This window comes from Rhinolophus sinicus, linkage group LG13 (genome assembly GCF_036562045.2).
Source record: "Rhinolophus sinicus isolate RSC01 linkage group LG13, ASM3656204v1, whole genome shotgun sequence".
Taxonomy (NCBI): Eukaryota; Metazoa; Chordata; class Mammalia; order Chiroptera; family Rhinolophidae; genus Rhinolophus; species Rhinolophus sinicus.
Window position 1 is genome coordinate 26398846 of NC_133762.1, and position 25616 is coordinate 26424461.

The 25616-nt window shown below is 37.9% G+C and overlaps 1 protein-coding gene across 4 annotated transcripts in view; it reads right to left on the minus strand.

Annotated features, from left to right (window-relative positions):
- Positions 1-4273: 4273 nt before the first annotated feature.
- CSE1L (chromosome segregation 1 like) overlaps positions 4274-25616 on the minus strand; it is a 33991-nt gene continuing 12648 nt past the window's right edge. For 3 of the 4 annotated variants that reach the window (XM_019756155.2, XM_074317178.1, XM_074317177.1), the window contains exons 4-25: positions 24481-24582; positions 24264-24409; positions 23816-23906; positions 22146-22253; positions 20637-20729; positions 18670-18837; positions 18431-18560; positions 17146-17211; positions 16531-16733; positions 16021-16105; positions 14979-15040; positions 13913-14049; positions 12706-12809; positions 11081-11178; positions 9685-9835; positions 9340-9548; positions 8828-8925; positions 8640-8725; positions 7972-8053; positions 6646-6792; positions 5659-5890; positions 4274-4835 (exon numbers count right to left, since the gene is read on the minus strand). In XM_019756155.2, coding sequence (XP_019611714.1) covers positions 4746-4835; positions 5659-5890; positions 6646-6792; positions 7972-8053; positions 8640-8725; positions 8828-8925; positions 9340-9548; positions 9685-9835; positions 11081-11178; positions 12706-12809; positions 13913-14049; positions 14979-15040; positions 16021-16105; positions 16531-16733; positions 17146-17211; positions 18431-18560; positions 18670-18837; positions 20637-20729; positions 22146-22253; positions 23816-23906; positions 24264-24409; positions 24481-24582 — 2688 coding nt within the window. In that variant the 3' untranslated portion in view covers positions 4274-4745. The remainder of the gene's footprint in view (positions 4836-5658; positions 5891-6645; positions 6793-7971; positions 8054-8639; positions 8726-8827; positions 8926-9339; positions 9549-9684; positions 9836-11080; positions 11179-12705; positions 12810-13912; positions 14050-14978; positions 15041-16020; positions 16106-16530; positions 16734-17145; positions 17212-18430; positions 18561-18669; positions 18838-20636; positions 20730-22145; positions 22254-23815; positions 23907-24263; positions 24410-24480; positions 24583-25616) is intronic. The other variant, XM_019756157.2, reaches the window with a different exon arrangement.

Here is a 25616-nt window from a genome sequence, read left to right on the forward strand (position 1 = left end):
CGTTTTAAAGTCTGTTTTGTCTCATATAAGTATTGCTACCCCAGTTTTTTTTTTCCATTTCCATTTGCACAGAATATCTTTTTCCATCCCTTTTCAGTCTGTTTTGATCTGAAATCCATCTCTTGTAGGCCGCATCTGTATGTCTTGTTTTTGTAATCCATTCAACCACTGTATGTCTTTTGATTAGGGCATTTAATCTATTTACATTTATAATTATTGATAGGTATGTAATTATTGCCACTTTGTTTTCTGTTTGTCATTCTATGTTGCTTTCTTATTCTCATTGCTCTCTTGTATGCTGATTTTTTTTTTTTTAATATTTTATTGGGGAAGGGGAACAGGACTTTATTGGGGAACAGTGTGTACTTCCAGGCCTTTTTTCCAAGTTGTCCTTTCAATCTTAGTTGTGGAGGGTGCCGTTCAACTTCAAGTTGTTGTCCTTTCAGTCTTAGTTGTGGAGGGCGCAGCTCAGCTCCAGGTCCAGTTGCCGTTTTCTAGTTGCAGGGGGCACAGCCCACCATCCCTTGCGGGAGTCGAACCGGCAACCTTGTGGTTGAGAGGACACATTCCAACCAACTGAGCCATCCGGGAGCTCAGCGGCAGCTCAGCTCAAGGTGCCGTGTTCAATCTTAGTTGCAGGGGGCGCTGCCCACCATCCCTTGCGGGAGTCGAGGAATTGAACTGGCAGCCTTGTGGTTGAGAGCCCACTGGCCCATGTGGGAATCGAACCAGCAGCCTTCGGAGTTAGGAGCATGGAGCTCTAACCGCCTGAGCCACCGGGCTGGCCCTATGCTGATTTTATATAGTATTGTTTGGATTTCTTTTATCTTGTAGATTTTTGGTTTGCTGTTACCATGTGCTTCATATATATACTATGCTATGTTTATAGCAGTCTGTTTTGTTGATGGTCGCTTAAGTTTGAACACATTCCAAAATCTAGTTTTTACTCACTCTCTGCACATTTGTCATTTTTCACTTTTTATGTGTTTGTGTGTATCCCTTAATTTATTGTAATTACACATGATCTTTCTACTTTTGCCTTTTAACCTTTGTACTAGTGTTTGCCTTTGTCAGTGAGAATTTCTTATTCATATTTAAAAAAAAAAATTTATTGGGGAATATTGGTGAACAGTGTTTTTCCAGGACCCATCAGCTCCATGTCAAGTTATTGTTTTCAATCTAATTGTGTGTGTGTGTGGGGGGGCGCAGCTCAGCTCCACATCAAGTCATGGTTTTCAATCTAGTTGTGGGGGGGGGCACAACTCATGGGCCCATGTGGGAATCAAACTGGCGACCTTGGTGTTAGGAATACTGTGCTCTAACCACTGAGGAACCAGCCGCCCCTTATTCATATTTTTGATAATTTTCTTTCTACTTAGAGAAGTCCCTTTAACATTTCTTGTAATACTGATTTAGTGGTGAATTCCTTTAGCTTTTCCTTGTTGGGGAAACTTTCGTCTCCTGAAATTCTGGATGATAGCCTTGCTGGAGTTAATCTGGTGATAGGTCTTCCCCCCCTCCCCCCACCACTTTGAATATTGCATGCCAATCCCTCTGACCTGCAAAGTTTGAGAAACCAACTGACAGTCTTATGGGCGCTCCCTTGTTGGTAATATACTGCTTTTCTTTTGCTAACTTTTAAGATTCTTTATCTTCAATTTTTGGCATTTTATGATGTGTCTCAATGTGGGCCTTTTTGTGTTCATCTTGTTTGGGACTCTGCACTTCCTGGACTTGTATGAGAAGTTTTCAGTTATTATTTCTTCAAATAGGTTTTGAATCCCTTGCTCACTCGCTCCTTCTTCTGGTACCTATATGATGTGAATGTTGTCATGCTTGATGTTGTCCCAAAGGTCCCTTTTAAATACCCTCGTTTGAAAAAAAATCTTTCTTTTGGCTGTTCAGATTGGGTGTTTTGGGATATGTTGTCTCTATCCTGCTTTATCTAATCTGTTGATTCCGTTTTCTTCATTTCTGATTGGTTCTTTGTATTTTTAAAATCTCTTTTGTTGAAGATCTCCAGGGTTCACCTATTCTTCCCCTAAGTTCGTTGAGCATACTAATTGCCACTGTTTTAAACATGTGTTTGGTAGATTGCTTGTCTCCATTTTGTTCAGTCTTTTTCTGGAATTTTGTCCTGTTCTTTCATTTGGGACATTTGTCGCCTCATTTTGGCTGGCTCCCTGTGTTTGTTTCTATGTATTAGGTAGCTGTGCTGTTTCCCAGTCCTGGCAGGAAGCCTCATGTAGGTGTCCTGTGGGACTGTGGCACTCTCCCTGTTCACCTGAGCTGGATGCTCTAGGCGTATCCCGTGTGGGTTGTGTGCCCTCCTGTTGTAGTTTAGTCTTGATTGTTGGTATGTCAGTGGGTAGGACTGTGACCCCAAGGCTGACTGACTGAGCGGTCTGGCCGTGACTAGAGTAGACAAGCTATTGCGTGGGGACTGACCCCACAGCAGAGATTGCTTTAAACGGGCTATCGTGCCAGGCAAGTACTCCCTTTGGGTGTGTCTGTGGAGCTGGTTGGGGGTGCTCTGGTGTGGTCTGAAGGCAGCCACTGGGTATGTTGGACCTGGAGTGTTATAGGTGGGGCTCTGGTGCACCCACTGTTCATGCCTGGCTTGGGGCCACCTAGTTAGAGCTAAAAAGTGATCTGCAGTTAGTTGCCGCTGGTGGTGGGCGTGGAGATCCCGGGGACAGGCTACGCTGGGAACTGAAGCCAGGCTTGTGGCTAATGGAGGGACCATGCAGTTTTAACCAGTTGTCGCTTGTGTTGGGCTTGGGGCTGCTTAGCAAGAGGCACAGGGGACGCCCAGGCCAGCCACTGTTTGTTTGAGGTTTGTGGGCCTGTGAGAAATTGCAGGAAAGTTCTGTGCCCCCCAAGGCAGGTCGCTTATGTGGAAAAGCCACTGGAAGTGACTTGGTTGGGGACATGGGAGGCGGATTGGTGTTAGATTAATGGAGCTCAGACTGGCGCCCGCCCACGCCTGCCAGCTGGGTGGAGGACAGACTCAACAAAGGAGCAGTGGTGCCTGCCAGTGCTGCTTCTGTCCTGGGAAGGAACTGTCCTGACCCTCCAACTCTTGCCTGGAAGCTCCAGTTCCTCCGATATGCCCCGGGCGGTTTTTGAGCTGCTGTCTTGGTGGCACTGGAGCCCAGGGCAAGTGAATGAGCGAGTCTGTGCACAGGTCACTCAAGAAGAACTCCTGGGAAGCCAGCAGCCCTCCGTCTCACTTGGATGCAATTCCTGCTGGTTTTCACTGCTGCGTTATGGGGACTCTTCCTCCCGGCACTGGTGCCTGTAGCTGGGGAGCAGAGTGGGGGTCTGGGACCCATCACTTCTCAGGAGGGACCTCCTCAGCTGAACTATCCTTCCCAGTTCTTAACTGCCACACTGTGTATATACGGGAACTCCCCGCCCCTCCTACCAGTCTTATTGGAGCTTCTTTATCTCCTTAGTAATAGGACTTCTGTTCATGTAGTTTTCAGGTAGTGGTCTATAATTTAGGTCATGGGAAGAGGGGAGCACAGTGTTTAGCTACTTCGATGACTGGATATCCTCCTTGGGAAAGTTCTGTGGCCTCACTGACTGGCCACGTAAGGGTACCAGTAAGACCATCGCAGGGACTTTTTCCCTTGTTCTGGCCTGAGCTCTGCAGTCACAACAGAGGAGGCTGTGTAGGGTTGGCTCCAGGTTACATTTGGACCTCAGGAGTGGGTCTGTCCAGCCTTCCTAGGACCCTTAGGCCTGCTGTCTGGGAGTGGCAGGACCTGTGGGCGGGACTCCCTTTTTGCCCTGAGGTTGGAGACAGAGCAGGATCCGTGTTCTCAGCTGACATTTGCTGCAGGTTCCTGGAAGCAGCATTTCCCCCTCCAGATGCAGAAGAGTTGACTCTAACTACTGGCAAGAATATGGTGCAAGGTAAATAAATCTCTTCTCATTTGGTTCCCCACTTCTCAAATAGGTCTCCTTTTGCATCAGGCCTGTGAAACGTTTCCCCGAGCTGTCCCCTGTGGCTTCCACGTTGCCAAGTTTTTCTCTCCCATCAATTTATAAGGCAGGAAACGCAGAAATAGGGAAATGAATCCATACACTTCATGGCTGCCTTCTCCTACCACACAGGAGCCTAACACTAGCCTTTACCATCTATCATGCAGCAACCCCAAAGAAGAGTATTAATGTTCCCTTGTAAAAAGACTCAATAATTTGAGTGAATTATTTGGAAAAATTTAAATTCATCATAAAATGGTCAGAGAACATCAAAAACCTGTCCTTAAGATGTTCTTAGATACATATTTTAGGGTTTTATTGTGATTACAGGCTTGAAACTATGAAATGTGCACTTGGCGAGTCACACAATGGACTCTACTTACATTTCCAAATAAAAGCATAAGGAAAACAGACGAAAGTACAAAGGACAAGAAAAACAAGATGGCAACAGCCTCAAAACAAGGTTTAGTAACAGACAAAGTCTTCAGTCCAGTCAGTGTCCATCAAAATTTTAAAATTATCACACAGTGCAAATGCTGAACATTAATACTTGGCCCTTGAAGCTGCAAACTGGAAACGCCACCCACTTACATTTTTGATCACACAAGCCACCTAATTTGCTCAAGCATTCTTTACAAGATGGAATTTGTGAGAGGTTCAAAAGAAAACTTGCTTTGTTTCTGCGCAGCTGTGCTGAGAAGTCACCTGGTTTCCTCAGAAACCTTCCTAGGCTTGGCCAAATCGCTCAATGCAGTTCACAGCAGTGTCACACTGGCTGCCTGAAGGTATCCTTGCAGATACTGGAGCGCTTCTGCGTTGAGGCTGGTGCTCACCATTGATGGAACCTACAAGAGACGGGAAACGGCTGTTGGCGATCCTGACACATCAACACAAACCCCACTGTCTACAGGAGAGCTGCCACAGCTCTGAGAAGGGCAGTCTGTCACCGACAACTGTTAAGATTCCCAAGTAACTCAACTGCTTTTATGCCTTCAAAAATGGGTAGGTCTAAAACGCGAATCAGTAAATTACTGTTGTTCAGTGTGACAGTGGCCTTGTGCTTATGTGTAAAAATGCCCTATGGGTTAGTGATACATAATGAGTACATATGGGTGAAATGACATGCTGCCTAAGGCTTGCTAAAACTCTCTAGCAAACAAACAAGGAACGAATGAAAGAAAATTGGCAGAATATTGGAAATTATTGAAGGTTGGAACATGAGAGTTCATTGTGCTGTTTCTATCTGTTTGAAGTTTTCCATAATAAAACAATGAAAAATATAAATTTAAGACTATAAAAGGTACTAATGGAACTATACAGCCATTATTAGGGTTTACTCCATATTCCATTATTTAATTTATGAGTGTGCTACAGTTAATAAAATCAATAAATGCCCACATTTTAATAACAGAGATTATTTTAATCTGGAAAATAAATCCATTTCTAGTCAAAGGACTTTATCCCTTGAAATGTTTCACTCCTAAAATACTTTCTGTAGCACATCATACAAAAAAGGGGGCCTACCGTTTTACCTAAAGAAAAAGAAGCCTTGCCTGTAACTCGGTAGGATGCTGTTTGGTTATGCTGACCCATGACAACAGGCACCAGAACAACTCCGACCCTCTTCCCTTCCCGTAAAGGTCTCCATTAATCACACAAAGACCTTACCCTTCCGGGACAAGCAGTAGACAATTTGTGAAGTGACTGTGCCAGGTGAATCTTGGGGTTGTTCACCATCTGACCTACGGGATCATGCTCTCTTCTCCCAGCAAATGCCAATTGTGAGAAGGCAGTCTGGTATCCTGGTGCGTCTTCTATGTCAATAAAATGTTCTTCATCAGGAATGGTATCATCTTCAGGTAACTCAAAAAGGCCAATCAGAGACTGCAACAAAGGAGTCCTGGATTAGAAGAAAGCAAGAAGACAAAAAATTAAGTAAATACTTTGAAGATCTTTATAGCAATTCCTCAGAAACACAAATTATGGACTCAGTCTCAAGAGTAAGGGACTGCTGACATTAAGAAGGACATCAGTGCTTATGCCCACCCAGAAACCATTTTTCAATTCTATTGGCTGCAGCACCCCAATGTCTCTCTTGAAAACTACTCCATCTTCAGAGCTCTCAAACTGGCTGTGACCCAGGCCTAGCTGCCAGAAGGCTATGTGACTCAACCTAAACCACGGAGACTCAATGCTAGAAGTTGGAAGAACTAAGCCTCAAGTTGGAAATTGCTGCTTGAGTGAAACCATAATAAGAAAAGGAGAAGCAAGAGGCCAAGAAACGCTGTCTGCCGGACACTGAGCACAAGCATGTAAGATCTTCTCTTAGTCTGTTCAGTTTCTCCTCTTAAAGACTTAAGCCAGTTTGCTTGGGCATCTACTGTAAGATAGTCTTAGAGATGATCTAGAACAGGCATTTTCACTAGACTCTCAAGGGGCTCATGAATGGTCTCTAACTCCCCCAAAAGTTAAGAATCAGAAAACAGGATCTTTTTAGGCCCTGAAGGATCCATAAGTCATATCTTGGATCTGGTGGTTGCTACTGGAGAAGCCGAAACCAGAACCCAATTCTCTTAGCCCTAGAGAATAAGCTTGGTTAATTCTGCAGTCATAAGGAAAGGAAGTTGTAATTTCCAAAAACTTGAGAGGACTTACCATAGCTTGGTATACTCAGTGTCCATCATTGGGGGACATTCTGTTAGTAATTTGGTTATACCAACCGCACAAATCTTTTTCTCTACATTTCCAGATACTTTCTGAACTTCAGGAATAATGATTTTTTCCAAAACCATTCCAAACATTCTGTTAATCGAAGCAAACAAACCCAGTCAATATTAAATCAGACTACACTATAATTAAAGAGTGAATTGCTTATTATAAGAAAACTTTACAAAATAACAAGATTAAAATATTTGGTCAGCTGAATGGAAAAGACCTAGAGATGACAAAACATCAAAGCTCTACCCAGTGGCCAGTCGCCATCTTTTGTGAACATTACTTAAGCTTATGTGCAAGTGGAATCTTTTCAGCCATTTTTCGGTCTTGTATACTTTTTAAAAAATTACTCAAGAAATCTTTTAAAAATGAGAAAACAGGGATAAACAAGAGCAAGAAGAAAAAAGAATCACCCAAATAACTGGTTTTAACATTCTTGAACTACAAACTTCCCAACTGTCTATGCTTGCATACCTATAACTAAATGTTAATAGCTATATTAAAAAAAAAGATTTAGCCAATCATTCTCTGTTGTTGCAAGCATTCAAACATCCTAGAAGTAAAGTTTTTCATGCTTCTAAATGATGCAAATGTCTCTGTATACATTAGTAAGTTCTCTGAAGTGGAAATAGTGGTATCAAAGAGTATGGACATTTTAATGCTCTATATGAAGAGTGACTTTTGCTCTATAGAAAGATCATATCAAATTAGGCATCCAACTAGCAGTGCGTGGAAACCGATCTCCTAACAAACCTTTAATGCTAAGAAAGCATATTTTCTGGTACGACTTCAGGTTAATTCATTTTTTGCACTGTATTCAATTTGGAATTTTTTTTTTTTGATACAATACAAATACAGGGATCTAACTTGAGTTTTTTCTCCAATTTCTTTATATCCTTCCTTTCGCTTCTTAATGGGGAATGCCACCTAATTACCTTCTTTGCATACACCCCAAAGTTTTATCGATCCAAACTCTTCTCATTTGAAAAGTCACACTATTCGCCTGAACAAAGGCAGGCTACTGGGGACAACATGGACCATCTAACTTCACATAGAACACTGGCTGTAGAGAATGTCAGAGTGGGGAGTAGGTTAGGGAATTAGGAAAATGTTTACAAGGATTTTCTTCTTTATGACCCAACACCCCAAGAATATTTTGAAAACCACAGATACTATTACTGCACCAAGAACTATTAAATAGATACTGGTTTATGCTAAAAGAAGTCAAATTTTTCACTTTTAAAAAGAAAATAAAAACAAACTTACTTTGGTTGTATACCATCAAATATTTCTTGTAGTGCCAGCGCCCCGTATTTTATGCAGTACAGATTAATAAAGACTAAGAAACCTGTTGAAAGGAGATGCAGATCATCAGTACAGAGGTCTCACTGCACTAAACGTGCGATTTAGTGGAAGTCGGCCAAATAAAATATTCGTTAATCATTAAAACTCAACAACTAACTTTGGCATCAACACTTGCCTTTTAATACAATTTAACATAGAATTTCTGCCTTGACAGTATAGGCATAAAAAGTCTTCACGTGCAGTGTCTCTATTTCTTCATATTATTTCTACTAAAAATATCTGGAACATGCGGGGTGGGAGATGAGGGTAAGGGGGATCAAATATATGGTGATGGAAGGAGAACTGACTCTGGGTGGTGAACACACAATGGGATTTATAGATGATGTAATACAGAATTGTACACCTGAAATCTATGTAATTTTACTAACAATTGTCACCCCAATAAATTTAAAAAATAAATTAAAAAGAAAAAAAAATATTTGAAACGTAATATATTTGAAACTGATTTAGTGTTTGAGGAATATATACATCTTACAGCATTTTATATATAACATTTATAACTGACAGAAAGTTTATCTATAACCATAAAGCCTAAGTGTTTGTAGGAACACCCAAATCATTTTACTTACTCTTAATAAACTTCGTTGTCTTGGAATTTTGAAGTCTTTGGAATAGTAGAATGAAGATTTGCTTCCTGTATTGGTCAACTGACTCACTAAGGAATTGAATAAAAGCAACGATATAAAGTCAGCATTTTCCTGAGTCTATCTAACAGAATCCTTGTTTAAAAGTACTATGAGGTTCTATTCATACTCACGGAGGCATGTGCTCTATTATACTATTTAAAAGATAAAAACCTTGGTGGTCGTTGGCTTTGGATGCAATCAGCTTCTGGAAGACACCTAATAACCCAGGCTACAACAAATCAGATAAAATAATAACCAGTTAAAAGGATTAACTATTCCAAAAGTTAAACAGGTGATGATACATCTTAGAAAAGAGTACATGCTATAATCCAAATAAACAGGTAATAATCTAATTAGCATTTTTTCTTTAGTTCTTACTTTTGAAGTGTAGACAAAAAAATACTCCACCACAATAAGCCCCTAAAGTTAAGTTCTTGAAATCAATCTATGTAGCTCTTATTTTCCACCACGGAGATAACTACAAGTATACCTAATTCTAATAAAATATACATTAACGTTTCCTAACAATCATTTCCCTTTTTATTAAGTTCATTTTAAATAGAGAATTTTTAATGTCTGCCATCCCTAGTTTCTCTCAGCTACCTTAGAAAATTCAAGTTACATCAAATTAAATCCGACTCACAATTTTGTCAGCTGCAGCGTTTGCTATTGTATTTGAGCCACGTTCTAAGAATGCTTGGAGAAGCCTCACTAGAGCAGGGATATTTCCTGTTCTTTCCCAAAGCACTGGCTGAAGGAGATGAGGAAATAAGGCCATATAGGAAGACGGGATATCATTTTTGTGTGTTTCCAGAAGCAAAGACATCACTTGAAAGACATACGGAATAAACTCTGTTGATAAAAGTAAAAACAGAGCAGTCAGTTTCAGAAGCAATGGCTCTGACACAAGACACATATCTCTTAGGCTGCGTTTTATAACTTTAATCATTTTATTCAGTTAGAAAGAAAATAATGCCCTTTAACTTACCTTGTACATCATTTTGTAAAATTTCAGTAAACACCAGAAACAAAGCTTCTTCAAAATTTACAACAGCAGCAGGGTTGGCTTTGCAAGTAATTCTTATGGATAAACATATTGCTTCGAACATGTAGTGATTAAAATGAGGTTTGCTTGGGTTCTGAAATTAAAAGATAAAAAAGCTTATTACTCTAATAATCCAATGACTACATTAAATATCATTTAAAATACACCTAACCTTTCTAAAATACACTGAGATGCCACCTTTAAAAAAAAATCACTTAAAAAAAAACCAATTAAACTAAAAAGCCTGCATATACATTAAAAGTTTACATTGACTTGAAGATTCAGAAAACGAAACAATACGTGCTAATACCTGTTTATTTGGACTTTTTTTTTAAATGAGCAAGTCTACTATGAAAAAATACTTCAGTCACAGGGAGGTGACAACACTAGCTTCAGCTGCCAGTGCTATAAGGAACTTGTCTTAAACTCATCTGCTCTCAGAGCTGTCACTGTAAATGGTGGAAGAAACAAGCAGGAACATATAAGTCCTGGTTCTGCCACTAGCCTTTTGTGGGACCTTAGACAAACCTTAACCTCTACAGGCTTCAATGTCTGTATCTACAGACTGACAATCCTTCCTATCAGCTGTTCCCAATTTTTAAGCAACAAAACCCTATTTTCCTTTGAACAAAATCCTTGGAAGGCTACCATATAAAGCTGATGAACTAGGAAGATGAGTGAGAGGGAGGGATTGGGGCATGGAATGGGACCCTGCTTCTCTCTTAAAATTTCCCAAGGCCAAAAGTAGTCCAAGACCCTTACACAAAACTCAGTGGAAAAATAATCACTGCTTTCCAAAATCCCTCCAATACTTCCTATGAATTTATCTCCTTTTCACAGTTATTAAGAATAAGCATCTAAAAAAGGAATTGTCAGCCTTGAACTGATTTTTTACTTTCTAAAACTTAGTTTTAATTTTTAAATATGAATCAAAATATCTAAAATTTTTGATCAAAGAAGGAGGGAACCTTATTTTTGGGAAAGGAAGAACAGTTAATTATCATTTATAGCAGTCTGAATAGCCTCTTTTGTGTCTATTTGGTACAAAGCCCACTTTCCTAAGATACTTCAGATCTGTACTTTCTCAATTTTTTTCAATGAACACGTTACTTTTTTAATTAGAAAGTGTCTTAAAGTTTCTAAGCCTACACGTAAAGGTGAGTGCTGCCACGTTTCCAATCGAATGCCATCCCCACACTTTCAGAAATGTACACTAACTGTCCGGTCAGGAAGAATTCAAAGACCTTTACCTAAGTCTGACCTATCACCAGGGAGTCCTGAGGTGCAGTCTGGAGCATCAATTAAAAACCAACTGTACTTTCCAAACAGATTCTGTTACCTTACTAACGGCTAACAGCTTCTGTGTAAGCTGTGTGATGAGAGTAGGGATGTAGGGGATGATGGCTTCTTGTAGGAGGGAAAAGCTTCTCATGATAGCTGGAAAATACAAAAACAGCAAAAACAAACAGTTCAGTTAAACTTTAGAACACAATAGTGACTGGGGGGAAAAGCCCACTGATTCATCAACTAAAAATTTAAGACCCTTAAACCACAAGACAGCTCTCTACATTTGAAATAATCTCATTTTCCCTTCATTTTAAAATGAGGCCAAGCATTGGCAATGGAATTTAGCTGGGAAATACCAAGTATTTCCAGAGGGCGTAAGGCTTAAAGTATTTAAAAGAGGACAGTAAGAAAAAAAAGGTGACTAAAGAGGCAAAGAGGAGGAGGAAAAAATAGTGCTGTTTCAAGTTTCTTTCACTTAGAAGTAAGTGGCAGGAAATGTTTAACCCCAGCCTGCTGGAGTGCAGCCTACCCAAAAGAGAAGTCCACCTGCCCATTCCTTCTAAAAAGATTAGGAGCCTCAGAAAAATCCAAAAATACATATAAAGCTACGGAAAGTCCATATATTGCAAAAATACTGCTCATTAAAAGATACCAAAAAGCATTTGGCCTGGGAGATAAAAACATTAAGCTAAAAATGTACGACAGCCACTTTTGCACCAACAGAATAGGTGTTTACTAGTAGAGCATCTACTATATGCCAGGTCCAGGGGACAGAAAGCTATCCTCTCTTGCCTCCTAAACTCTGCAATGATGTTTCCTCTGTCTGAGCCAAAGATTCACCCTTCGACTTGCTGACTGCTACCTACCCCTCACCTCAGCTTGGACACCACTTGCTAGAGAAAGCCTGTCCCTGAGCTGAAAGCCTTCCCTTCCTCCATCCAGGCTGGCACAGAACCCTTTCATTCGCTCATGTACCAGTATTTACTGAGAAGGTACTACTTCCGGGTGCTCTTACATCCGCTAGGAACACAGTAAGACCAAAGACTAGTTTGCTGCCTCAGAGAATTGGGCAGTAAACAACAGTAATTCCACTTCACTGTTGTGAGAAATACAGTGCTGAAAACACACAAATACACACCTAGATACACACTTACACAACATTCACACCCCGAGGGTCCTGACCCAGGACAGAGTCATCAGGGAGTTTCTTTGAAAAGCATTTACTATCAATCCCACTGTGCTAGACTCTTGGAATGCAACAGTGAATGAGATTGAGATTGTCCATTAAGTCAGAGCTGTCACCAAGACACTCCTAATGTGGCACCTGGCAGGTGGTTACAGCTGCCCGTGGCCCTGGCAGTATGCCCATGAAGACAGGACCCGTGTGGGGTTCACACCGAGACCCAGCGAGCAATAAGTGTTGCCTGACCTGACCTGTGCCCTCAAGAAAGTCAATCTAGGAAACAGAAAAAAGGAGTTTGCTACTTTAATAGAAAGAGTTCTCTATCAAATTAGGGTAAAACTTTTTCCTGAGAACACTGCTGATAGTAAACAAAACAATATTCATTTTAAAATGTCCAAACCTACCTAATTCTTGGCAAACAGTATACAAGTCAGTGATTACCCTTTAATCTGAGATTAGATACTTATAGTCTATACACCAGGAAAACGGCCTACCTTTCATAATATATTCATTTTCTGAAGAGCCAGGAAGTGTGAGAGCTTTGAAAAGGTTTGTTAGCAGAATCTCAACAAACGGTGCGATTTCTGCAGCTGTAAAGCTATAGATGAAAAAACAGCTTTCAGTCACTGCCAACTCTTGAGTTTGTCACTTTGGAATACCCTTGGCAACTACTAAATCACACTTCTCAGCATAAAAGTGAGGCATCTCCATCACTGACTAGCAGCAGACAGCTTAGGTAAATAATTTTTTACATGTGCTCATGTTAAGTTCCTAAGAAGGCACATCTGGGACCAAACACAATTAAATACACCCCAACCCCGGCAAACCCCTCATCTAAACTGTTCAGGACACCCTTGGTTCCTATCACCACCGAGAACAGAACTCAGACCCCCAGGGGTCTCAGTCATCTCTTTTTCCTGGAGGTGGAACAGACTTGGAACTGTCTTCTGCATACATTCTAGGCCTGAAGACAGGTACTGTCTTGACTCACCTCAAAGGATGTCCTTTCAACCCTTAACTGGCCACTGAGAATATCTGCACTTCCAAGTTCTTGATGAAGAAAACCTAGAATTGTTTTCCATCTCTTACCCAAAGCTCAGTTTCAACAAATAACACTGTTGAAGAATGGCCTGAAAGACATGCAGACCCTCCATTCCTCTACATTTTATCCTTGGATCAGGCCAGAAGAGCTATTATCTTGGACCCCAGAGAATTATTTTCACTGAGCTGTCTTAGCTCAGCACTGAGTAAGATTATAAAAACAGCCCAGTGAAAATGATTCTGTTGCTTGGTGCTACTTAGAACACTGACACACAAAGAATTCCCTTAATGAAGGCCCACTTCTGAGATGCCTCTAAATAGTTTAAAGTTTAAGCTCATGGACACTGTGAAAATTTTACCTAACTAAATTTCCCTCTTTGCCTTCATTTCTAGAAGACTCTACATAAAATTCAGGAGTTTCTTTAACTACAGGATTCTCTGACACACATTTCTGTTTATTAAACTTACCCCATTTATTTTCTTTTGTTCTAATTTTCTCTATTTAGCTTTGTTACCAGAATGTATCTATTTTCGTACAAGTGAGTAAAAAGTACACATTTATTTTACAGCAATTAATGAAATGATGAGTCCACTCAGTGACAACCCTGACCACTCCAGCATCACCCCCGCCCCCAAGCTGACGCAGGTGCCAACACTCACAGAGCAGCGCTGTTCGGGCCCCTCATGGTGAACAGCCTCTCGAGAGCATGTGCTGCGTAAGAATGGACAACAGTACTTTCAGCTTGGAGATGGTTGATCAAGAGAGGAACAGAGACTAAAAGATGCTCTTTTGGTACCTGGAAAATACAGTAATATACATGCTCTAACTCAATGATGCTATCTTTGAGTAAAAGATAAGGGCGTGCTGATTCTAAAAAGTTTTTCCAGCTGTTAACAATGGGAAATGATTTGTTGAGAAATCAAAACTTCTACCCCAAATAATGGTTCAATTCACATTCACTTTTCCAATTCCTTTTCTCTGAGCATAGAAACTATGATTAGGGTAAAATCTTACAGATAAATGAACACACCATAAACTACCACGGAAAAGCAGACTAAGGTTTCATTAGTATTAAGAACTATACTTTTCCCTAGCAAGTATTTCTTGGAAAAGTCATTCAGCTCTTTGTGCCTTATTTTCTCTTATTAAAAAAAAAGGGGTGGGGAGGATATTAATCTTCATTAAAAGCCTCTAAAATTTTAGAATATCCATTAGACTTTAAAATAGAACAGCTTCACAAGGTTGCACATAACCTTTGTAAATACTTGCTAAAGACACATACAAATTATAAATCAAGAAATTAAAAAATCATCCACAGGAAATAAACTATGGCATAGTCTTATGATGGAATACTGCACAGCTATTAAAAATGAACTATAACATCTGCTTGATGAATAACTCTTTAAAACAATGTTAAGCACAAAGTAAGAGAAATGTAAATTAAAACTGTAATAAGATACCATTTCTCGTGTATGAGGTGGCAAAATTCCAACATACACTATTGTAAAATGACATTTTACATTATATTTACATTTATTACTGTAAAAGGACATTTTAAGACAACTGAGGAAAACTAAGCCTGATCTGGAATCATAAGTTCTTAAGGAGTTATTAATTTTATTAGATGTGAATGTCATATGAATGCATAGAAGGGAAAAGAAGCTGGTATAAAATAACTCTTAAGAGATTAAGTGGCATATAACATATAAATGAAAAGCTACTTACTTGATTCCTAAAAATCATAATGTATTTGATACCATCAGCTTTAAGGACAGGAAATTCATTCACTATTAAAAAAAATAAGTCAAAGTTATTTAAGTGCTAAGGACTATTACTCCCAAATTGGTGGCAACATTATCAGATTTTTTTTTCATTATCAGATTTTTAAAACATGGTCTGGGTAACCAAAATGTCAAGTAACTGAAGCTTAGTTATATAATGGTCTACTATGCAGCTATTAATTCTGGTTAAGATTATCAATACATTTTTTCCTCCCTTTGAGTTTCATGACAAATGAACATGTATTACTTATATAATTGAATAAAAATGATTTGGACCATGAACTAATGACCATATCACCTTCTTTCCAGAACTGAAGCTATTCTGAATCAACAGCATGTCTCTGGCTGAGAGTTGCTTTAAATTGCACTAGTGGTGGCAAAATAAATTAGTGTATGGGATACAATATTGGCCAATTGATAAAAATTCTTCAAGATGGATGATATTAACATGGAAGTTCATTACAATATTCTCCCTATCTTTTAGTGTATTTAAATTTTCATATATGAATTTTAAAAGGGGGAGTATCTATGTATCTTGATCAACAGTTTCCTCAACATAGGAAATTATCCTTAATATTTATCAGTTTCAATTACTTTAAACTTCAATTTTTAAGAGTACATTTTTCAAGTGAGAAGGAAAAGAAAACCAAAGTGAAATTCCTAGACTATCTACCAGGATAACAAAAAGCTCAGTTACAATTTAATCTTACTTGTTTCTATTTTCCTTCTACACAAGCAATATTTTCTTTATAGAAAGTTAATTTCACCTGGGCAAAATCTGGGGAAAGTATTTGAGATTTTATTCAATAAAAGAAACTCCTGCAACAAGGACAGGAATTAAATGCTTTTAGTATAATAGTGATTTAGAGACCCTATTATGACTTTTGCTATAATGTTACTTGTTTTGTAATATAAAATAACACTGCAAATAAAAATGGCAAGTACAGTGTTACAAGTTATATAAAAGTTTTTTTCACCAAACTCACCATTAGTCGATTTTAAATCAGGGAGAATGTGGTTCACAAAGAATTCAGTCAGATTTACAAGTTCATTCGCTTGTGTAATTCCATGCTGAAAAACAAGTTTATAACACGGTAAAATAACATGGAATACCTGTATATATCTACATTGGAAATTTAGGCAACTTTAGAAAACCAGTTTAAAAATGGAGATGAACACGTCAAAACACAAACTCCTTAAAAATAAACCAAGACTATTTTAATAGACAATAAAGAAACTTCCCTAAATTAAAGATCACTGAGTCTCAGCTAAGGGAACAAGTATGCCATCTGTCAATTTTTTGGTCCATAAGAAACTCAGGTGCTTCATACATCAACATAAAGTCATCCCTGGAGATTACACTGATTCTAATCAGAACTAATAGGTTATATATTAGAGTAGGCTGTGTCCTCCCTCAGAAATATATTACTTCTTTTTTACCTTTGTGGTTAATGACAAGTCTGTTTTCAAAACAAAACTATATTGAAAAGATTCACCTTCTGTGTCTGGGCTTTCGATGCCAAAGATGTCACTAAGTAAATGGCTGCATCTTTATGTTTCCAGTTGACAGATGGATTTTTTGCATATTCTTGCAGCATGGAATTAACATAACCAGAGAAGATTCCTGTCACAGGTCCCTCAAAAAACTTGCACAATCCTCGTACTAGATCACAAGCAGCCCTGCGTCTAGTATCAATATCTATAAAATCAAAGGGAAATATATCATGAGAGAAAGAAACAACCACCAACCAAGCGATCAAGTTTAAAAGAAAAAAACATGCTATCTGATAGCTATCAGCAACATAAACAATGAAAAGAACATTTCCCCCTCCCCACAAGAAACACAAAATGAGAATGAAACTGAAAAGGTCATGGTAGTAAGACAAGCATTAATAAGTATATGAAAAAGAGAAGGCAAATGATTCAACTGACACAGCTCACATAAGAGCTGCTTTTTAAGGTGTTCAAGTGAAAGGAAAACAGATCTTCAATGAAAGCCAGTTGAAATGACACGCTAATCCTAATTCTCATTCTTCCCCACATTTACTACCAAGAGCAACTTTAAAACTGGCTTGCTAATAGACTAACAGTTAAAACTCAAAATGTATTACCAGAGCCTTCCAAATCTCTTCTGATGTACTCCTCGGAGTTATCTTCAAAGGCTTCTTCATCAGCAGCTACAGAGAGAGGACATTTCAGATAACCACTCAAAAGACATGATGACAACACTGTATTTTGCAGCTTACTATGCAGAAAAGTATGTGGAATTGCCATGTTTTACATACAGCAAAGTGGTCTTTCCCAACAACATATGACTACTTTATATATTCTTTTCTTTTTTTTAAAGAGGGCACAGCTCACAGTGGCCTACGTGGGGATCGAACCGGCAACCTTGGTGTTATTAGCACCACGCTCTAACCAACTGAACTAACCGGTCACCCCAATTCTTAATCATTACTCAGAGCAGCAAATGCTACCCTGAAAGGTTAGGCAACAGGAAATCCACACAGCTATGATACTAGCTCACTTGTTCTAAAGGGACAGGGTTCTCAGAATTGGACTTTACCAGCAATTTTCAAGAGTGAGGGTCAGGAACCAACCTAGTATGCCAACCTTTTATTTTGCCAGATAAGGGCATTAAAAAAACAAACAAGCTAACAACTATCATCACCATCATTTCACAAAATTCATTTCGTCACCAAAAATGTAGGACAGACAGTATCAGAATAAAGATCTGTCCTTTAAATAAATACAGTTTTTTGACAACACAAAAGGAACTAAACCCTCTCATCACTATTGTCCTCTATGCCCTCATGTTGTCCCAGGTAATTTGAGAACCACTGACTAATGACTCCTGTGATCCAACACACAATTCCTTCCACATTTACCACTTGCTCCTCCCAGCTGTCAGAAGAAAGATGTACTGTATACAAATACAGACTCTTACGACCATCTTAACCCTGGGCACCAACTAGGTGGGCTTCCACTGTTAGCAGTCACTTCTAGTCTCAGGTCAACGATTTAAAAACAGCTATTTGCCTTGACAAGGTACTAAATCAAACAAAAGCAATTATTTTCCTAAGTTCAGATTCTGGGTAGTTTACTTTCTTCTCAAAATGACAGAATTAGAAAGTCTTAATCAATATTTCTATGAAAAAACTTCCAGTGTAAAACAAAGCTCATCATAGCAGCACTCATTTCACAAATGCCTTTTATACCACATTTTCTGTCTTGGTTTAGAAAATGACCTACAAGAAATTGTCCCTAGCAATTTAGAAAATTAGAATATGCTACAAAAAGCAACAAGGAGAAGACTTATTAAATTTATATAAACATATTCTTTAAAAAAGTGAGCTTTTGGGTCCCTGAAAAAGCTTCCCACTTCGCCGTAATTACCTCTGAACTCCATGTTGGGCACAATGACCTTCTCACAGATGCTCGTCAGCGTGTTCTGGTCCTCAAACAGCTTCTTATAGTGAGGTCTCTCACAAACCGAAGCCAGAAACTGAATTGCATTACTTACCAACTAGAATAAAACACAAAAAGAAGTCTATTTTTAAATGCATAACTGAACCATTATTTCTTGGGGGAGGCCGGGAGGGGCATGTCTTAATCCTTTGTCTCCACCACCTTACCAAGTCATATTTAACCTCTTGACCTGTTGTAACTAGTAAATTCCAGATGGCTGTGACAAAAGGAGGCAGGTACTGTTGAAATTCTTCATCATACTTTTGTGCATACAGCGCAGCATTATCACAAATCTGGGATTTTAAGAGCTCCAATAAGCCTGCTTCCTCTTCATCCTCACATGAGAAAACAGAAAACTCAAATATACAACTTTAATGCTTCCATAATACAGAGAGCGGTTGTAATTCCTGAACTCTTTAAAAATTTAAATCCAAAGCTAAATGTTGTAAATGACATTTATGCCACTGTCAATTTATTTACTTGGTCTTTCAAACAAATAAAAGATGAAATACTTTTCATTTATTAATCACTGAGAGCAGCTCTCAAAAGTTTTCAAGTTAAATAAAGTCTTCTGGTTGTGGAATTAGAAAATATTTACATATAAGATTGAAAATAACACATTCCTACACAAACCTGAATGATAAAGATCATATCACACTTTTCTTTGTAACATGGTTAGTGGTATTGTCTTGTTCTCTCCCAAAAGGTTCTTGTTTCAAGTATTACATATTAATACTTGATGTGTCCTCCCCCCAATAAGGTAATGCTATAGGAGTCTCACAAATAATATTTTGGCTATAAAATATTAAACATTTTAAATCTAGGGTCAGCAAACTATGCAGGTCTGCTGCCTATTCTTGTAAGTAAAATTTTATTAAAACATAGCCATGCTCATTACTTTTTTTCATTTATACAACATATTGAATTGCCTACAGCTCCTTTCAACTACACCTGCAAAGTTGAGTAGTTGGAACAAAGACTGTATATAGCCCTCAAAGCCAAAAACATTTACTACCTGGAAAAGTATGACCAACCCAATGTAATCCAGGACAGCGATTTACGTAATAATCTCTATTATAATAGCAATCCACAGATACTTTTTGAGCTGTAGTATGTGCCAGGGAACTCAAAAACTTCCCAACAGCTGGTTTCTCAAGGCATAAATGGAGGGGATATTACAGTGAGACGACACAAGGGAAATACATGGTCAAATGGGCAAACAGCTCCCTGTAAGAATCCTGTGAAAAACTTCCTTTAGATGTAAGCATGAACATAAGCTTTGTTTTTTGAGGGAGGGTTTTTTCCTACTGGACTGACTGAATATTTTATGGAGCCATTATCTTTTTTGGGTGCTTTTTATTTACCTAATATATCTCAGAGGCAAAATTTGCTATACACTCACAGTAATGATTCTTCCTCTGCACCCCACTCCCCCAAAGTGATTTGAATCACCAATTCTAATTTTTATTTTATCTGGTGTTGAAGTCTTTTAATACTCTACTTTTTATGTTTTTGTTTCTTTGGGGAAAGGTAGATCATAAATATGTTAATAAATAAGCAAATGAATAACATAGAATAAGTACTGTATGTTGAAAGGCACATATTACAAAACCCAGATCAGAAATTTACACATTGTAAGCTTTCATCTTGCCCCCTATTTCCCACACTGTGGATGACTTTTTTTTAAAGAATCTGTTATTACAGAAGTTTAAGTTTTCTTAATATCGTCAATGATAATTTTTATTTCATAAACACAATGTGAATACTCTATGGCCTTACTTTCAATAATATAATGAAATAGTCTTATCTATAAATTGTGATCTAAGCCAGGCCCACAATAAAAATAATTCTCATAGTACAAGTAACCAAATAGGAAGCATTCCACATAACCAAATTATTAGTTGCATTCTTAGAATTTTATCTATTAACAATGTAAGAGTAAATAATTTTTAAGGAACCAGAATGCTAAATGTTCTCAAATCACTTTATTTCCTGAAGTCTAATTAACCTCCAAGGTTTTCAGGATATTCAAATAATTTTTTTAATTTAAAAAATTGAGATATAATGGATATATTTAAAATAATTCTTAATTTTAACAAAAGGCTACTCAGGAAACATTTTAAGCAATACTTACATCTGTTTGTAGAAGCTTATTATCTAATGTCAAGAGGGTATGAAAATTGTTCATCCAAGTTTCCATATTATCTTCAAAAAATTCAGGGAGATCCTAAAGAATAAATGCTGACTTGAGAATTTTGATTAAGAGAAGTACGCTATTTACATAAGGTTTCCCCACCACGTCAACATTTTCCACATGCCTACAGACTCACACACTTCTCAGCCTGAGCCAACCAGTACCTATTCTGACAAGAATTCTGTCTGCTCCAACTAGGTCTGGCAGCTCAATAAACCATCCTGACTTGTCTCTGTACATTTTCAACCACAAATGATGCCACCTCTATTTCCTGTCCCAATCTAAATCTACTTATTTCTTCAAGGTCGAGCTAAGACTGTATGAAGTTTTTCCTTAAAAAACTCAGTACTTACTTATTCCTTTTCCTTTCTGAACTACTGCATTTAGTCGGAGATGACCACCAAATCAGACTTATTGCCATACAGTTAATGACTTCCTGTGGCAAAATACTGCCTTCTTAATGAGGGATAAACCCCCCAAGGGTAAAGATTATGCCTCCTTCCTTTGGTGGCCCTGACTATTCCTAAAAACTTATTAAGAGCCTCATTGTACCTTACTTCTAGGAAGTAGAATTCAAAAGAAGAAATAAGCAATAACAGTGGTATCCTTTAATTAAGAGTTTCTCAAATTGCTGTTCAGCTAAGCACTGAGCGGGTATGCCATTTTGGGCTGTTCATTTCCTATTCTACCTGTTCCTTTTGTGGAATGCTCTCACTACCACTGTGAGTGTAGTCATGTTGTAAGGATTTAAGTCCAGGTACTTGGCTCTGGCTTTCAGCAATGCAAAGGCCAGATTCTTCCTCCTGCAACTGTTTAGTAATCTGTACCAATTAAGACCCCCTTCTCGTTCCTGGAGCCCTGAATCTTAATGATTCAAGAACAAAGAATGATTAGAGGCCACTTTCTCAGTAGCAACAGAGTAACTAGGCATTTTCTGCTCTGAGACTGTGGCTACATTTCCTCTGAAATGCTATTGGTTCTTATACCTTCCAAAGCCTGGTTCTTCAGCCTTTTGTCTGCCAGATGTGCTTCCAATAAAGTCTTGTTGTATAAGCTAGCCACAGACCTCTAATCAAAAGATACCTCCCCCACTGTTAAAATCCACTTAAATGAACAAGAAGGCCAGAGAAAGTGACCTCTAGTGTCTTCAATAAAAGTATAGAAGGTAACTCTCCAAAACAGTGATTCAGGACGTGGGGTTTCTCTAACTTACTGGTCTACAAGAGAATGGCACTTTTCCCCATGAAACATCTACAAGCACCCCCTAGGAACTACTATAAAGGAGAATACTATCTGTAGATAAAGAATGGGGCGGGGAGAGGAGGGTCAGAAAAAAACTAACTTCTTTCAGAAAAATCAATGCTGGCAAAGAAGTCTTTATCAAGTGAAAAACTGTGTATTTGATAACAAAGAATAAGAATCAAAAGCAAGCAATAAAACAAAGCTTACCTGAAAGTTTAAACTGTAGAACAGTTTTGAGATCAGGATCAGGGAAGAAAAAAGTATTCTCAGGGCAGAGGCATCATTTGCATGGGTACTGCAGAGTTCAATAGTGGCCTTGGAAAGGAATTTGGGAACATAGTTTTAGTGTATTGTAAACCTTAGTGAAATAGCCTTGCACTGGGCTAAGACTACTTATTTCTTCTCCAAGATTTGGCTTTTAAATAGTAGATAGTCATTGAAGAGATTTTAGAAAATATTTTAAAGTAAGTATTTTAAAATTGCCAATCATGGCACTACTGAAAAGTCCAATATTTTGGACTAGATCCTTCCACTCTCCTGTGTGCATTTATATAAATATATTACACAAAATCGTCTTTATATGCTCAGTAATAATTCCCGTCACTTGGCATGTTTCCAGTCGTTTATTATTCTAACAGCAATAAGTAGGCTTATCTCTAAAACTTTGTGCACACCTCTCATTTTCATAGGTTGAGATTCTAGAAGTGTATGCAGAACCGTATGCTTTGAGCACAGGTTTTGGAAGCCATACAGAGCTGAATATAACCCAAATTCTATTACTCACAATGAACCTTACTTTGAGCAAGTTATTTTATGAGCCTAAATCTCCTCATCTGTAATATGAGAACAATGTCTGCCTCACAGAGAATATGAGAATTAAATGAGAAAAATCTACCTAACAGGTCCTAGTACTTTGTGCACTACTACTATGTAAAAGACACTCAACAACTGTTAATTCCTATGTCCTGGAGTTAGGAAAAAATGAATATTAAGGCTTTCTTAATGAAATGTCAGACTCCATAAAGCTAGTACCATTTATAATCCAATGGAGAGGACACCAGAATGTTCATTTCATTGCACTCTGCATTTCTTTTAACATCATTAAAATGAAAATCTTTGTCAATGCAATAGGTGGAAAAAACTTAATCACATTTTGTCCAATATTAGTTTTTTAAATAAAAATGGGCCATCAGTAAGACATTCTAACCATGAAAAATCCCGTGTTCACTCTACATTTTAGAAAGTTGTGAATCTCACACCTCTTTCCCTTTTAGAAACAGGAAACGAGCACCTTTTCTAGAGTCAGCAAAAGTAGATTTGAGGCCTGGCTCGCTCTCTTTTTTTTTAAATTAGCTGTCATACTGAACACTCTTTCCTTATCTGGAAAAAAAATGGTTAACAATACATCTCTTTCAATCTTACAGGATTCTCACAAAGATGAAAAACATGTTTAGGAAAGTAACCTGTGCACTACACAATGATGTACAAAATATTAATTACTCAAACTACATAAACAATCTACTCAAAATGTGGGTCTAATTCCTTTAAAGACACATACTCAAATACTTGAGTGAAATAATATGATGCCTGGGATTCGTTTTTAAATATTCCTACAAAATGGGGAAGGAAACAAATTTTTGAAAAACCAAAATGTTAGTAGCTGTTAAACTTCTGTAATAGACAGACATGTGGGAGGGAGTTCATTATATACAACCTGCTCTATTTCTGTGTAGGTCTGAAATTTTTCAAAAGAAATACTGGTCTAAATATTACTTAGCGAATAAGCTTTCAAGACATTCTCTTAAAATTTCTACAAGTATTTAAGCAATCTTAAACATTAAGTAATTTTTAAATATCACTAGGATAGTATTCCATACCTTAAATAGATTAGTCAAAGGCAAAGCAAAGGCATCCAGAACAAGTTTAATTTCAGTCCATAACTCGTTTGACTTAAATTCATGGCGATATCTAGAAATTTAAGGTAAAATAGGTAAGTTCACACGTCTTTGTTTGCTTACTTTAGGTCTTCAAGGACAGTTTAGAGAAAAAGGTAGGGCTAAGCAGCTTTATGAAATTCAAAGGAAATTCTTGGGTTTCTTTTCAAAGGAATCAAGCACAGTTTAATGACACTAGATATTTCACAAATAACAGGCCAATATGAAATAAATATCGTATTTAAGAAGAAACAAACTCAGTAATGAATTGAGAGGCTTATGTTCTTATTCTAGGATTGTCATATTCAAAGGAATTACAATAGGCACAAAATGTAATTGCACGAGCAAAAGCTTTTGAAAACAAGTATTTTAAAAATATGAGTATCAATACCTTTTAAATAAAGAATGTGCTGTACGAAGGACTCCATTAATAACATGAAAATCTCCACTCTGAAAGCGATTCACCATTTCTGTCAACAAGTCAGGCCATTTCTGAGGGAAATCTTCTCTGCCAATGATGCTAATGGCATCACTTAACTGGGGGGAGGAAAAAGGTTAGATGACAGCTCTATAAACAAGACTGCCTAAAAAGCAGGGCCTTGCATTACCTGCTTCTGGATTTGCTCCGGGCTGCTAAGCATCAAGTGCACTATGTTGGCTTTAATGGCTACTCGGTCTGCTTCACAAATTTTGTTTGGTTCATCTTCAACCTAAAAACAAAACATCCGTGAGCAAGTAACGTAAAATCCATGTCCGTGGCCAGATAGATGGGTTTGTAGACAAACAGAACCGTTTAGTACTTCCTGGCTTTCTAAGAAAAACATAGAGGAAGGTAGGGCCTTCCCTCTACATGAATGGGTCAGATTCCTTTAATAATCTGATGAAAGCTTTCCATAGAAAAATGTGCATTACACCCCAAATGCAAATATTTTTACACACAAATTAATGAGCTTCTGACTTCTTGATGCCAATTAAGACTCTCGGTTTCATATGTAAACTAGTCAGAACACGTGGCTAAAATCTTTATGTATGCTACTTAGCCCATGTTCATCTTCAGAAATGTCAATTTTGACTCTCATCTTAAGTTAAAGGTATTTTCAAGGAAAACCTCTTGACCATTAGGATTTTGAATGCATCCAGGACTGTATCACCCAAAAAGGTTCTGGATGCCTTACTAGTTTTACAAATCAAGATAGAGGTAGAAGCCTAGCATATCTACGAGTAGAGGGATGGACTTTTCAAACATTCTAAGATTCACCAAGTCATTTCTTCACATGTGGTTAACACTTGATGACACAAGCTTAAAAAAAATATTTACTATTTTAAAATTTTATGGAATGAGAAAAAAGATTTCTAAATAAGTATTTAAGCAGATTTAAAGTTGACTTTTTAAGAAAAATTGACCATTTTTGTTAACTGTAATGCTTTCTAAATATCATTGCTGCTATCACTACAAAACCGTTCTCATTTTTTTCTTTATCCTAAGCAAGGGTTTCCTCAACCTCACCATTACTGACATTTTGGGTCAGATAAATCTTTGTGGTAGGGATCTTTCTTGTACGTTGTAGGATGGTTACCAATATCCCTGGCTTCTACCCACGAGATGCCAGTAACACTCACTTCTCCCACCCCAAGCTGTGACAACCAAAATGTTACCAAATATCCCCTGGTGGGTAAAAATCACCTGCAATTGAGAACCACTGTCCTAAGCTAAGGTGTGGAAAATACCTTTCTTAATTTATAA